The following is a 16,479-nucleotide window of genomic DNA, read 5'->3' on the forward strand; positions in this document are numbered from 1 at the left end:
ACTCTCGTCAAGATATCGGGGAACGAAATCTTTTAACACTTTCACAAGATTTGTCAGTCTATCAGAAGCGCATGGATTCCAATAGAGGCATGCCCTGTGATTACAGCTATTACATTGATAGGGGGCGGGGCGGTGTGTCGGGGAGAACTTGTTATAGACTCTTTAAAGCAAGAGTAAATATGTAACCCGTGATTTGGTCGTCAATTACTTTTTGTGGAGATTTGTAAGGGGTGGGAGGGGAGGATTGTAATGAACTCTTCAGAGTCTCACACACGCAGGTGAAGACGTGTTTGGTACACCAGATTTCGAATAAGGTGGATATAGGTATTTAAAGGGGCATGGTCACGATTTTGGTCAAATTCTATTTTTCTGTTTGTATTATTTTCAATGCTTAAGAAATGCATTTCAAATGATCATATGAAATTGGAGAGTCATACATAGAGTTATAAGAAAGATATAGGGCTCAATTCTTTGTCGTGTAAACAAGGCTCGTGTCCTGTTTATGTTTACGTAGGTTCAAAATACCAGGAAAGTTTTTTTCAAGCTGAATATTTGTCTATCTTTTTATTCATTTTAAGCATAGATAAACAGTTCATAACCTTTAACACATTCATTTTAGGTATAAAAGTGGAATTCTCACTTCAACATTCAAAATGTACTAGTAAACAAACGCTTTGTTTACAAAGCAAAGAATTTCAAGCTCTATAACTCAACGAATGACACTCAAATTATGATTGCCTATTAAAAACGCCTAACGGAAGGATTATAAACATTAAAATCGGGAAAAAAAATTCGACCAACATAGTTAAGCTTACTTAACTAGACGTCTTTTACTAATTAACAATTTTTAATTGTCAATGAGTCCATGACTAATTATTTTCCTCACGACACTAGTATAAACAACCGGTGCTGTTTAAATCTTATTATGTGTTATTATTACTTATTAGGTTAGTTACTGACTCACTACGGAAATATATTGGGTTGATCAATCTTATAGATGGCGAGGCGAAGCCGAGCCGTCTATGAGATTGATCAACCCGATATATTTCCGTAGTGAGTCAGTAACTAACCTAATAAGTGTTTTGTTTTCCCGAGGACTATCAAGCGACATATTCATTGGTAAATAGCGGTGATCTACGCAAAGCCATGTACAAATGCCTTACATCTCGTCCAATTAAACTCATTTAAACTCTTCAAAATTATCAATACCACCTTTCAAATACGCTTTAATAATCTTCGGATCACCCATATTACTTACAATGTTTTGTTGCTATTCAATTTTTAACCTCTGCAGAGATCTGAGCAAATTTAACGTTAGACGCTGCCATTTTGTTCTGCTCAAGACACAACAATGTGACGTCAATATTCAAAGGGCAACTTCTCTAATTTAAAAATAATTCCAAAGGACCACTACTCTAAATATTTTAAGGACTTACTGAGCACGATTTCTGTGTTAAATAATATGAATAATCGAGATGAGTAGGTGAGGCGGCGGCCAATGACGGCCACATTGCCTAATATTAATCCTCAAAGAACCTACATAGAGATATATGAGGCAATCACGTGCCATGTTTAATCCAATGAAAATGTGACATTTCAGTCCGAGGGAAAACAATGTGTTATAACTGCAGATGATTCAAAACAATTTGAATGCAAATATTATGCAACGAATTCTTAAATTTCATTTATTATCCTAACAATACCATGTATATAAATAATCATGACGTCATTACAGTACATCATCAGAGATATTACATAGATGTCATTCATTAAATATACAGACAAGCGTTAAAAAGCTATGATTTATGTTTATCTTTGGTACGGACTCAAATATATGCATATTCTAACAGTATAACATTAATACACACACTCTTCAGTGACGTCATTCATCGTCAGCGCATTACGCGGGTCATACAGAGAGGGGGCGTATAGAAATATGGTAAAAGTTCCACAGAGACAAGCCGCCGAGAAGAGATAGAGAAACAGGCGGTCCACCACCATAGCGATGTACTTCCAATCCAGCTCTTCCTGCCAACAAGAAAGAATCAAATCAAATATCAAACAAAACTACCTCCAATGAATATATAGTCAGATTGAAATAAACTGGACAATTTGTTTGTTTCAAGGTGTGGATTACTGACCATTTTGACTTCGTCACTCTTCCTGAGGTTGTCTGCAATGAACTGCACACCGTTAACGGCGCTCTGGACACGCTTCGGGTATTCAAGGAATTCTTGCGATTTCTTCTTTGGCTCATCGTTTATATTCAATAAATGTAACGAACAGTGATAGTCTTTTTTCATGCAATGTATTAAACCTCCAACCACTGAGGATTTACTTTTCTTAAACCCTGGCCTTTCCATTCTTAACACACTCGGCAGTATGTCCGTAAAGACTCGCTTTACCCACGGGCTCATGCTGTGTGTTGAGGGTTTCCTATTGGTGATTCCAATCGAACTCACCGCTAGAAATATAGATAACGTCACCAAAATCATGGTAAAGAGGAGGTATTTCCCGATGAGTGGGATGACAAAAGATGTCGGAGGGTTGATGTCTGAGAGGAGGAGGAAGAACACAGTGAGGGCCAGGAGGATAGAGATGGACAGGGTGATCTTCTCCCCGCTGTCTGAGGGCAGGTAGAACACCAGCACTGTCAGACCGGAAATAGACAAACACGGCATGATGAGGTTAAGGGAGTAGAACAATGGACGCCGGCGGAGCGTGATGTTGAACATGATGTACGGATAAGAGATATCGCAGCAAGGGAACGATTTCACCCTCCACGTGGCCGTCACATTCAGGATGTCCCACTCCACGTTGAAGTAGACGTCTTTTAGATCCACCCCTCGGTCGATCACGCGTTCTTCTTTGTCCCCGACGATGTACGTGATGGCTTTCTCGTCACAGATGTGCCGGAGATCTATCTGCTCCATGTCGTACGTCCAGGAACCAAACTTCATGAAACATTCCTGTCTGTCAAAGGGAAAGAACTCCACATCTATGGGGCAATAACTCTTGTAGATGGCTGGCGGTTCCCACACAATTCGTCCCGTGCTGTAAACTTTAGCTTTAATGTCATGTTTCACGATGAATTCTCCGTCGGCGCTTGAACAAAAATGTTTTGTTTAATTAATGCTGGTGAATGTGTCATTTAAAAAAACCCCACAAGGATACCATCTACATATGATATTTTGCAGTGTATTTATTGTACATACAGTTACTATTAGCCGGCCTGAAGTACTGCAAAGTAAATACTAGTATCTCTTGATGAATATGGATAACCTACTTGTTGTACAGTACAATGTCTGGCTTCCACAGCATTGACGACGGAATCTGGGTCATATCGATACCACCAAAATCCTGGGGGTCCCACACTAAACGCTTGTCCGACCATTCCTAACAAAAACAGCATACAATGTAAAATCCCATCAAGAATGCATTCAGTGTAGTTTCATTAATCATAAAACAAGTGAAGTTTCAGATCTATTTTTTTCTAGTTGCTAATTACACTGTTTTACTTTAGTAAGGTTTTGCTATAGAAAGAGAAAGGTTTCAGTGCCTTATGGCTAATTTCGTTGATGGGGATTCTGTGTTCCTATTATGACGCTCTCAAATGTTTGTCTGACTGTTTACCGGTACTTACTTGGTGTAACCAGACACTCGTCTTCATTATCTGGTTTTTCTCGTCCTGTAATTGTAATTACTTCTTTTGAGTTACAGTGAAATATTACTATTTTTACAATTTACAACAGAAATTAAACAAAGGATTGTTTTATTATTTTTTATTTATATTTTTTTCTTCAGTTTACCATTCTTATGAGTACATCTACTCAGCACTGGTTGAAAAGTGTGTAATATAATACAAAGAATCACCAAGCCTGTCAAAACCAAGACCAACACCAACTGTTGCTAGATAATATCATCATATACATGTAGAATTAAATAATTGCATAAAATTTGGAGAAAATGATAATCTTATGTTCGATATTTATAAATGTAGATAACCGTATGTTAAAGGTGTGACTGACGATGAATTTGCCTATGATCAGTGCCGAACCTCTGTTCACCAATCTTTACACCAGACGTGTTTCTTTGGTTTGTTTAAGCAAAAATTTCGATTTCACACGTAGGTATATTAGAGAGAGAAAAGCCTAATTTCTATTTGCACTTTACATCTACTTACCATATCTAAGAGTTGTGATAACCTCATCCCTATCTTCACTTTCAAGGTTCCATTGACGCCCTCACCCCGCGGTCTGACCAAGTTGTTGTAGGCGTGGCCCAGGAGTTGATGCATCAGCAGGCCCTCTTCATCCGACCCCGACACAAATCTGGACCGGTCCCAAAACGTTAACAGAAATGCTAATGTTACAAGCAGGGACCGGAAGTCTGAGAATCGCTCCATTGTCAACACCTCCCTAGTTTCCTCTACCGTTTCAGAAAGATTACGTAATCCGGAAGTTAAGAAAAATGACGAGGGTCTCTGAGCGTCGCTGTAGTTTTTCTAACATCCTGCCATTTCTTCGTGCTAACTTACAGAACATGTGCATTTCGTTCCTCTTGCTATTGATCTCAATGTTTTTCTCATGTTACACTCACGCGAACCCAATTTTTAAACTTTGAATGCCAAGATGCTTCTCTAATTGTGTTTAAAGTTTCCTAATTGCATAAATCTGAGAACGATTCAGAAATTTATTTTTGGCCCCGATACATACTCTACAAATACTTCTTATTACTTTATTAGCGAGAACACGCAACTGTTTTAACTGGTTTTCTGACCCTTTTCTTATGAATTCTCATATTGAGTGTTTGAAGAGAACAGGGATGGAACCATAAAACTGTTGCATTATCTGGTATCCATGTACCTGCTACAAGTTTCTGTGTGTATAGATGTCACTCACTATTGTATCAGGCCATGCTCTGACGTCAGCATATTCATATTTCTACGAGAAATGAAAATAACTTACCATATCTTTTCCATTGATAAAATCAGCAAACTCATAATATCATAAAATGGTTTCGGGTACCTTGTATTCATTTATTATTATTCATCATATTCCTCTGACGTTTGTGTAAATTCCTCCAAGATGCTCGAAGACATGCAAATGAACAAGTTTAACGGGACTTGTTTAAATCGATACCCGCTGTGTCTTTTTTACACAATCCATTAATGTAAATTGTAGTAAATCTGAATTTGGAAACAGTAATTGGACGTGGTAGCTAGAGTGTGGCATTCTTTATGACGTCTCCGACTGTCGTTAATTAGCTCCGACAATCGGACCCTTGATTCCTTACAAACCTTACCCCATCCTCGCCAACCGAAAATACAGAATCGTTTTCAAAGAAAACACCGAATTTGCATCTTAATAAGGGGTAAGTCAGGCGGGCACAGATGTCGCATTGTGATAGGATTGAATTTGCATATCTGATGTCCTTCTTGTTTGTGGAATTTTATGGCACAGGTTCTTGGAGACGACTTCTTATTTGTCGCGCATTACGAGCAATGGAAATGTTTTCCAATGACTCAGATATAAAATATTTAAGTGTGTTTGTAAACATATAACCTGATTAAACTTTCATGGAGAGCGCGGTATGTTGATTAGTACCGTTGACATAGTTTCTTAGGGAGACTATTAGAAGAAGGATCAAAAGGACAAATAGATTTAAGCATATATATACGCTATTTTTTGTATGTTGTAAAAAAAAATTGCTGATTTCAGTGCATGTTATATAATTACCGCTTATAGGTAATATAAAAAATCTAAAGTAGAGGAATGTTCAAATGATTCAGAAAGTCACATGGTGTGACTCTATAGATAGTAACGACATACGCTTATATAACGTGTCGGGCGGCATGTGATATATAAAAGAGTATACGTGCGTAGTGGACACATTACTTAGCTAATAATATGGTTAGCATTGAAACTATTTTTTTTATTTTCAAACAGAATTTAAATTTGAAATATTTCGATTTTTCGACAAGTCGAGGCAACTCTGGCGGTGATCTACGGCGATATTTGGCGGTAAATCATGAGAGCGTGTTGTAGAATCGCGCTGACTCGCACAGCGGGGAAAATAGCCTCATTCACCTCTCAGCTGACACTGCCCCTTAGAGGCGTTGAATGAACAGTAATTCAAATGGAATCCATTAGAACTTTATAAAGTATATTCAATGGACGTGGTGTTAATCCTCAATCACAGTATACAGTATAGTCTTTCGTACCTCAGTAATTATGTAATACGTATATCGTCTAAGGAAGCTGGGTGGTTGAAAGATTAACTTTGATTACATGTAACTTATGATTACATTTTGCAGTGTCTTTGCCTGTGATAACACTACGTATCGATTTTGTTATGTAACCCATAACTACAAATGACGTCAAATGCTTATTTATATATTTAAATATTTAATCGTACGATGGCTTAAATTTATATAAATATAAGTAGTAAGGAATCATTCTTTGAATATTATGAGGTGATAATTTCGGTCGGGGCGTGATCAAATCTATCATAAAGCCCTTCGGGCATTCTTTGAATATTATGAGGTGATAATTTCGGTCGGGGCGTGATCAGATCTATCATAAAGCCTTTCGGGCTTTATTGGATTTGATCACGCCCCGACCGAAATTATCACCCCATGACACTCAAAGAATGATTCCTTATTCCTTAATTAGATCTACCTTAAACTTCGAAATAAGATATTTTGGCCATAAACTAACATTTAGTAATGTAAATTTTTGTTTATCATTTTCTTAAATCTTTTTACAGGGCTCTTTTTTATTAGGAGATTAAAATAGTATAAAATGCTCACGTCCATCGAGCCTTCTTAAAGAATTGATGCTATGAGACCTGTACTGATTTTAAGTGCATAACAAGTCGGGATGGTTTTTTTACTGCTGTATTGTGGGGTTTGAGCCAAAGGACCACATCTGGAGTACCCGCTGGTGTGTAAATCCGATTCATGTACCTGTAATCTCTCAATAGAAAGGTACTGAATGAAATGCCAAGCGATACAATTAAAACAAGTTCAAATTCCATCTGTGTTGGCAATAAAAAGACGGCGAACTCTCGCTTTTCGTCTTCTCATCAACAATAAGATATGCATATTCTTATTTACTTTGATGCTAGCACCTAAATTCAGCGTGCGACATGCAAAATAAGCTGGTGTGGTTTCCAAAGAAAAACAAACGCTTTGTGGATCATGACCCGAGCATATGTTTTTAACCTCGTTATCACTTTTATTTCACCATATGTTATATCTGATATCACCACGCCACCTGCCGGATGAATGCCTTATCATCAACAACCTATCAATAAAACCACAATTAAATGACGGAGAAGACTTCCCAACAAAACGAAACGGAAACAAATAACTGTACATATGTTATTGTCATGATTCATATAACCAATGTCTAAAAGTGTTCATACCAAATCCAAGACACATTCTAGAGGTAAATACAATGCATTTTGGGTAGAATTCTTCTGATGTTCGTTATTGCACTTTTTGCTTACAGACTTTTAAACCTCTGCTGTGGTTCTTTTTCTCTCAGCGGTGATACATCAGTAAACAGATTGGACAGATTAAGCGAGGATAAGTTTTAGCTGTTAAACTCCGCACGTTCATCGTTAGCTCTGATTGCTTCCATGTACAACAACCTAATTTTGTTTGTTTTTAACTTAATTTTGTTTTGACTGGCGTGGCTAGAATGTAAATACACTAAAATCCTCAAACACCATTTTAAACACCTATATATAGATACACTGACGGGTTTAATTGTTTGGAGGAAAATTCTACGGAGCATCCCCGGTTTTTCTATCTTAAGTTAATTTGACTCAGTTACACTCAATCACAGAATTCGCTCCATTAGCTTTTTGTTTATGGAAAGATGAAAGAGGAAAATTTTAAAAGTTATGACATATCTAGTTCGCATTTAAGTTCTAATTAATGTTGGCTCTCTTCCTTGTCTTATGATGCCGAATGATCAAAGGACCAATCCGCGGTCAGCCTTTTAGTTGAGGCTTTAGAAGTACTCTCATCCAGTGAATATCTTTATTAAATTCTATTATCAGCGGGTACAAGCCAGTTCACTTTTTTCCTTTTGCACAGATTTATTTTAGAAAAGACATATCTTGTCATGGTTTTTACATGTAAATTAATTAAAAGTTACATTGAAGCTTCGTATAAACAATATCTTGAGATTACATAATGTTTTACACAAAGGTCCATGTCGAGTTTTTGGAGAATGTTTTGCACTATGATAGAGACTGAATAAGGACTGCTAATTAAGGAGGACGGCGAGTCTCTCCCAGACAAAGAAGTCAAGACGAGGCTGCGGCCCCGGGAGGAGAGGAGCGTCTGGTGGAATCTCATTTCCGGCCGCTGATCAAAGTCGGCGGGATTGTCACCAGCTGTTGTCTCCTCTTGACAAAAAAACAACAAGAGGACACTCAACTTGTAGCGGCCGTAATTACAGTCTTTGCCAACATTCCTTGATCTTGTCAAATACTGTCGCTACTCTGAAGTCGCTACTGGGCCTGTAAATCATAGATACAAAGAATATTTGCAGAGAGAGTTTGAGCAGTCCTAAAAAGAGAGAATAAAGGAAAGCGATATAGTTCTCATTTTATTATGATATAACCAGAAATGGTTTGTACATGTATAAAATGACGTCACATTATTATTCCTTAAAATTTCTCTCTCTCTCTCTCTCTCTCTCTCTCTCTCTCTCTCTCTCTCTCTCTCTCTCTCTCTCTCTCTCTCTCTCTCTCTCTCTCTCTCTCTCTCTCTCTCTGCGATATGTGTCTCATTGAAACTGATGTTAACCTACACGGACAAATCACAAGCACTTGACGTAAAATACATGTACATCATTTTGTCATGATCATTATAAATGTGTCCAAACTTCAAATGCAGTGGATAAACCTTTTTGACGCCAGTCTTACTGTTACGTAAGCAACATTCTTTTTACGATTTGAACCCTTAGCCAACCAACCAGAATTCCATCATTATGAAAGAACTATATACATGGGCACAGAATCATAGCAGATGTGTTGATCTTCAAAATTTAAAAGAGCGACTGTGACGAAACTTTTAAATGTTTTGATATGGGAAATACATTTATCAATAGAGAGATATGTTGTAAACGTTCATGTGCCTGTGAGACGAATCGACATATTCACTCACATCTCTCTATTCCAAGTGTTTTAAAAAGCCTTGAAATTTTGTCGAACCATGCAATGTTCCAGTAGAAATTGAATAAAATCTAAATCTAAGACACACTTCAACCGTAGCCATTCTTACAAATCTGATATAAAGTATAAAAAATCTTATATCAAAGTTTGTCGTTGTAAATGTTTAGATTTTCATGTCCTTGCTTTAGATATATATATATATATATATATATATATATATATATATATATATATATATATATATATATATATATATATATATATATATATATGTGTTAATATTAACTTGTTTCAGCACACATGAAAGCGAACATCAAAACTCGGGTTTGATACAGCTGTCATCAGGCGCCTGGGGGGTCAGGGTCTGCCTGTCGTCATACAGGGTGGGGGCCTGGAGGATAATCCCAAAAGTCCCAACTACACACGCTATCGTAAATATCCACAGAAAGAGTCGGTCCAGCACCATGGCAACGTATTTCCAGTCCTCTTTTATCTAAGAGTGCAGAAAAAAGCAACAAGATGTTTCATTAATCAACATTTTCAATTTAAATATATATAGTTTTTACTCAGATTTTGATTTAGTCAGCATGTAAATAATTGAGTCCAGAATTACCGAATTTTCTTTGTCATCTTTTTTCAGATGCTCAGCAATAAAGCAAACACTATCCACTGCGTCTTTGATCTCCCGGGGAACTGGTTTATGACGTCGACGCACGCTCAGTTCCGTTTCTTTAGTTGCACTAATTAGTTCTTCTTCTACAGGGTCATGAAAAATATTGCTATTCTCGAATTTCCTCTGTTCTACTCTTCGACGAATCATATCTTTGTATGATTGCGTCATCTCCACGCCATTACAAGTTCTGATCACTCTACCGGTACTGTGCTCATTCTCTAAGTTTGGTCGCCGCATTACTAATAAGCGCGGCAAAACATTTAAAAACACTCTTCTGACCCATGGCGCCATCGTGTGGGTTGACGGCGACCGGAAGTGAACGTTTAGCACTATCACAGTCACAAGAATAGAGAGAGTCACGAGTATCATCGTGAACAGTAAGTACTTGCCGATCAGAGGCACCACAATCGATGTCGGCGGAATTATGTCGGCCAGAAGAAGGAAAAACACAGTTAACGACAGCAAAATTGAAATGCACAGAGTAATTTTCTCGCCGCTGTCACTGGGGAGATAAAAGACAAGAACCGTCAGGAATGATATGGAGACACAGGGAATGATCAAGTTGACTGTATGAAACAACGTCTTCCTTCTCATTGTGATATTGAAAGTGATGTCCGGAAATGGCGACGGACAGCAGATGTAACGTTTGTAGTGTTTCTGGGCGGACCCCTCTAGGATGTCCCACTCTACACTGGGGTAGAAGTCCCGGAAGTCGATGCCCTTACGGATGACTTCCGTGGACGTGCTCTCGGACACGCACAGATGGACCAGGTCTACTTGATTCCCGTCGTACGTCCACGATCCGAACTTCATGATGCACTGTTGGATATCAAAGGGGAAGAACTCCACGTCGATCATACAGGAACTCTTGTAAATGGCGGGTGGCTCCCACACCACCTTACCGTCAGGGTGAAGGATAGCCTTCGTCATCAACGTCACCTCGTAATTACCGTCAGCGCTGGAACGAGATAGCAAAGTGCGATTAACTTTTGAATTCTATAACCATGACTAACAACCACGGATTCTATAACTTACAGCGTCTCACATTATTCTTTCTTCGTAGACGCATATTTCACTTTGATCTATGCAAACACATTTATAAGATTTAAGGTAAAAAGTTACGGCACGTCTAGACATAAGAAAACATACTAGATTATAATTTTGTATTCCTTATTACACAGATTTTTGCTTTTTCTATTGTTAGAGTATACTTAATACAACAGCACCGGTATGGGATTTATGCATTTTATTTTCATACAGCCTAAAGTTTCATTAAAACCTACTCACTTGTTAAAAAGCACAACATCCGGGTTCCAGATGTCGCCAATAGGAACCTCTATCGTCTTAATGCCGTTGTATTCCACGGGATTCCAGACTAAACCCTGATCGTACCACTCCTTCCGGTAAGGAAAGGGGTCAAAGGTTAGAGGGCATGACCTTACCTTTGTTAGTGGTTAGTAAAGCCAAACCAACACCGTGTATTATTCAAGCAAAATATAGAAATATGGAAAATAAGGTGCAAGTAGTTAAAAACTCCACGTTTGATAGATGTTATTCTTTACTAAATGAAACTATCATTGTTACATAGGTCCCTAAATAAAACTCTACACTTGCCTAAATTCATCTGCATTAAATTCAATTACTGTCCCCAGTTTCCACATTTCTATTTTCCGTCCACCGTTCAGAGTGCTGATGGATTATATATTGGAATAAGTGGTGTACAAACCAGGTTCATGGATTAGGGATTATATCTGGAGATTAAGGAAGTACATACCACGTCCATGATTTTGGTAAAAATCGCACTTGCCTTTACAACATCTTACGCCGAAATAATTAGATACCAATGAACGATTCCGAAGACTATGAAATAACTAACCGAGATATAAACATTTAATTTTGGTGTCGCTTACTCACTTATTATATAAGACAATATCTGGGAGCCAAATGTCTCTAGCGGGGACGTATAGCCTATCTACGCCACCGTACTCCCGCGGGATCCACGCCAGCTTATAGTCGTACCACTCCTGACAGGCGAGCAAGCAGCGGAGAAAAGTGGAGAGAAAATCGAGTACATTAGAAACTAGTCCCAACTTGGAACTTCCAAGCAATGATAAAAGTACTAATGTCATGCATAAAGGTGCACATGCAAAATTTGTCAATGGAAATTATTTGCAAAGGCATCACATTTAAAGTTGTATTGCAATTAAAAAAAAACAAAACAAAAAAACACAAGTTTCTCATAATCTAAATGAACTGCTAAATTTGTATATTGATAAAATGATATATACCATTTCGCCAATATTCATAAAATACATTTGACAGTTAATGCAGTGCGTTATAGCGTTATAGAGATTTCGCCAATAGCCAGAGAGTAAAAAGAGAAGAAACGGAGCAGACAAGAGGGTTAGGTACTGCTAGTAAGTAGGTGTAAAATAGGAATGCCTTGTATCTGGCACGCCTCTAAAGGTATAATTCAGTAAGCTAGTGCGATACATGCATGCAGTTACATCTATACAGATAATCAACCGCGAAAGACCAAATCGCAAACCCCCTGGAACCTATATAGTAACAATGTCCGGATATACATGTATTGTATAACTTTTAAAAATTAGATCAACCCAGCTAAACCATTAGATGGCACAGCGTAATGTCTTATGTTCCGAAATACAAATGAATTGATTAAAGTTCAGATGTTTAAAGTAATGAAGACATACTTTCGAGTGAGGTATATGTTATACAGACATTTATATAGATGTATGATGTCCAATACTACCAGACATTTAGACATGTTCAGTAATGCAGCTAGATATGTATGTTTATCATTATACCCGATATACTTTATGCAATGATAGAAAATAGAATCCAATGCCTCTATTTTATACATCTTGGGTTATTATCATAATCAGAAACATCAGCTCTGTGTAAATCCTGCTCTAACGAATACATCTGTTTATATTAAAAATATTATCATCTTCCGTTCATTTGCCTTTCAAATTCTTTTAGAAATAGATAGGAAAAGACACAAGATATAAATTTGATAAGCTTCCGAAACGGAAGAAAACTGAAGCGAGTATTCGACTAAAGGAATATCATTTTCTAATTAGAAATCCGGATATTTGAGGGTTTGGATTTTAGTCTTTGTCGACAGTTGATCGATACCTGTCTGAGCCAAACGTTTGTGGTCATTATTTGGTTCTTCTCGTCCTGCAAAAAGAGCAACGTCAACTCGGTCAAAACAAACAAACTCAAATAAATAAAAAAATATTTATGAAACCAATCAATTTATACACTTAAAACTTTGAGTTTTCTAATGGAGAAAACCAACAGTTTTGTTTAAACTTATTAATTCTAATTACGAATCAAACTATTTTCACACAATTACATTATGTATGCATTAACAGGATCTAAATCACTTGTTCTCGAGGTATTACCATGTATCGAATAAAAATTTAACGTTGTGCTTACGGGAAAAACCCAAAGAAACTACGTACTAACTATAATTGAAATTTACTTTTACAAAACCACGGAACATTTCGACAGAACTATTTTTTTTCAGGAATTGATTTTAATGACCAAGCCGTGTGTTAGTTGGCCGTGGGATTCCCTGCACATAGCGCCCTCTCCAGGCCATTGCGTGACGCGCTAAGTGATCCAAGAAACCCTACTAGTGTGTGTTCAGCTCTTCAGAATGTGTGAAGAAAATGGACTCGTTTCATCTCAAGGACTTGTACCGAGATTTAGCGAGGGGTTTGAACGCAACACGGAATTAAAAAGATTCATCAGCATGATCAAAAAACGATAGAGTGCAAACAAAGGTGGTCATTCATTGCGTCGCTACTACAAGATTTTTCTTGTCCTATATTGAGTCTCGTTCAATATGTGTTCGGTTTGTGTGCAAGCTGAATGAAATCTTCTATGATCTTGTAATGAAAGATATTAAAATTATGTCATTATGGATTCCGAACAATGAAATAGGGACAACAGTGCACTGTACAAATAAGTATTAAACTAAAGATTCGTATTAAAAGAATACAGTGCTAGTTAAACATTTGCGGCATCAGAGTTATATATAAGTCAAGAATCTGCGCCTTTAGATAATACGTTTTGTGATAGAATTATAGCCATTTGAATAACTCTTTGTCTGCAAATAGACATCCGTCATCACATTGAATGTAAACGAATAGTTCTCATTTAGAAAAAACTTAAAACTGGGATACTTGTTAATGTTTCATGGTAACATCAAAAACATCTCTCTGATGTATTCCTCCGCGACGGATTTCTGGATTTATTTGACAGGCGACGATTAATCAGGCGACCGGAAGAGTTGACGCGAGAATCGGAGTATAGCAGGAGAGATTTGATTGCGATGGACAAGGAGCTATGGAATAAATCGTTCTAAATATGACTGATAGAGCTTGAAGACCATACTAAATCAATTTCAGTCAATTGCTACGACTTGTTAGGGTTGATAAATTACTCCGTTACGTGGACTATTTTCCATCTCAATTCGCTTAATGGGAACTATTTTTATATTTTCGTCATTGTTGGTTCCTGTTATAAAGTAGATGTATATTTGAAGAAAACAAAGTTAAAAGAATATTTACGTCAATCCGTCCCAGTCTTGCATTCCTAAATACCCCCCCCCCCCCCCCCCCTAAAAAAAAAGAAGATAAAAATCGTCGCAATTTTCTTGCTGAATTAATAATTATAATGTGTTAATTTGTTTATATGTGTCCAGGCTGTACTTCTAAAAATAAATAAAATTGTTTGATAAATATTGCTAAGCGTATACCCCAATTTTAAATTTACATGTCAATTTTTAAAAGGAGAAATGAGTTCGTTTTGAGTCTTTTTTTAGACAATTTAAAAAAAAAAATACTGGACTAAAAAATGGATACTTAAAGAAAGACATATTAGATTAGATTAGATCAATTGTTTTAAAGGATTGATTGATTTAACGTCTTGGTTTTTTTTAAGGGTAAAAGTTATTGTGACATTACGACAAGAAGGTTGCAGGAAATTTGAATGCACCTTAAGTACCTATACAAGAACACCCAGCACACAGTATGCAATTTAAAATTTAACAAAGTAATAAGTCTATATTTTAAATAAATATTCGGCACAATTATACGTATTGATAAAAACGACCTCTTTTTAGAGGGAGAGGGCTAATCAATGGAAGAAACCAATTACATTTGTGTATTTAAATGGAGCGTTTTGAATATTCATGCAGTGATGTGGGTTTGGCGGTGCCACTAATTCTCGATCATTAATGACACACTTACAGAAACAAAGGGGGACCGGCCGGCCTGCTTGGGTCCCTTCGTGGTCACCATAGTGATATATTTTATATATACAAGTAGGTATGCGGGAGCGTTTTGTTTTGCATCGATCCTGATTTTCTTGATCGTTAATTAACTGCCCGTGGTTATATGAACAATTATTGAGATTTTTGAGTGAAGATCCCAAGGGAATGCAACAATAGAATTGAATTCCAATGTCCACCACAGACAGCTATAGCATTAGATATAATCGCTTCTGAATCCTCAAGTGTAACCCTTATATTGAGTCGATATACTTAATAACTTTGATCACATATTAAATATTATATAAGCTCTTTGTGTGTAATTACCAGTCTTATTAACAATTAAACCTGCTCAAAGAGATACATGAATACACTACATACTCGGTTATACATAAGACGGGCCCGGCAGGTGCCCGAGGTTCGGAATAAAGCACGTGTACTTACGATGTCTATGAGCTGGGACAGTCGGATGCCCATCTTGACGATCAGTTTGTCGGAGCTGTTACTGACGGGTCGGATCAGTTTATTGTAGGACCGCTTCAGCAGGTCGTAGTACAGTCGCTTAGCGTCATCGTTCCCAGTCACAAGTACCACTAAACAACACAGTATCCAGTTCACTAGTCCCCTCATCCTCAATTATCAAAGTGCAAACCTGCACACGTCCGGCTAAGCAACGAATACACATTCGCCTCGGCCTCAACCAGATGTTACGAAGGGGAACTGTTTCTTTCACAGTCATTAATTGATTTTTCTCATTTTGTTGAATATGGCGGTCATATATACATGAACTTTTATCTTATTTGTTAAATATACGGAGATTAATGTTTACTTTGGAGATCGGAGCGGGCCATTCTATAGACACTGGCAGCTCCGTCATATTGTTAGCGCAACGACCGCGCCACCTACCGGCTGAGGTAGAGTAACAAGTATCAGTAGAGAACCTATGGGCCCCTGTGCTTCCCCTGTAATTGATTTGGCAGATATATATGTTCTACGGAAGATGTTTCCGGGGAGGCACACACGTGCCGCCAGTGTATACAGTTACATAACAGTAAAAGAGATACATATAGAAGAATGTTAATGAGTTCAAGAACCGCTGTTCATTAAACGTGTAAAAACATAATATATGTACACCCGAAAACAACGTGTCGTATTAAAGTCGGGAAGAATCGTCACCGACATTTTATACTTGATTATTCAATGAGAGGTTCTTATGATTTGGTGCCGGGATTAATTCAGCAAACAATCGTTATAGCTTTGTAATAATATTGCTGTTCTGCGTCCAATTCCGGCGTTTAAAAAACGATCT

General features: G+C 37.4%; 2 protein-coding genes across 3 annotated transcripts; both read right to left on the reverse strand.

Annotated features, from left to right (window-relative positions):
* Positions 1–1,854: 1,854 nt before the first annotated feature.
* Positions 1,855–4,796, reverse strand: LOC105344288 (acetylcholine receptor subunit alpha-like 1). Its single transcript, XM_011452031.4, has 5 exons — positions 4,184–4,796; positions 3,644–3,688; positions 3,287–3,396; positions 2,142–3,105; positions 1,855–2,028 (listed from the first exon to the last, which is right to left on the reverse strand). The coding sequence occupies exons 1-5, from the start codon at positions 4,403–4,405 to the stop codon at positions 1,858–1,860; spliced, it is 1,512 nt and encodes a 503-aa protein (XP_011450333.2). The 5' UTR covers positions 4,406–4,796; the 3' UTR covers positions 1,855–1,857.
* A 4,644-nt stretch (positions 4,797–9,440) lies between these two features.
* LOC105344297 (acetylcholine receptor subunit alpha-like) lies at positions 9,441–16,117 on the reverse strand. Of its 2 annotated transcripts, none has more exons than XM_034467052.2 (5): positions 15,615–16,117; positions 13,025–13,069; positions 11,780–11,889; positions 9,806–10,823; positions 9,441–9,685 (listed from the first exon to the last, which is right to left on the reverse strand). In XM_034467052.2, exons 1-5 carry the CDS (start codon positions 15,798–15,800, stop codon positions 9,506–9,508), a joined length of 1,539 nt encoding a protein of 512 aa, XP_034322943.1. In that variant the 5' UTR covers positions 15,801–16,117; the 3' UTR covers positions 9,441–9,505. The 2 variants fall into 2 exon arrangements, with proteins under 2 accessions (XP_034322943.1, XP_034322942.1); XM_034467051.2 differs by lacking the exon at positions 11,780–11,889 and adding an exon at positions 11,153–11,262 and having other exon boundaries at positions 15,615–16,116.
* Positions 16,118–16,479: the final 362 nt, after the last annotated feature.

Source organism: Magallana gigas, chromosome 6 (genome assembly GCF_963853765.1).
Source record: "Magallana gigas chromosome 6, xbMagGiga1.1, whole genome shotgun sequence".
NCBI classification, from domain to species: domain Eukaryota; kingdom Metazoa; phylum Mollusca; class Bivalvia; order Ostreida; family Ostreidae; genus Magallana; species Magallana gigas.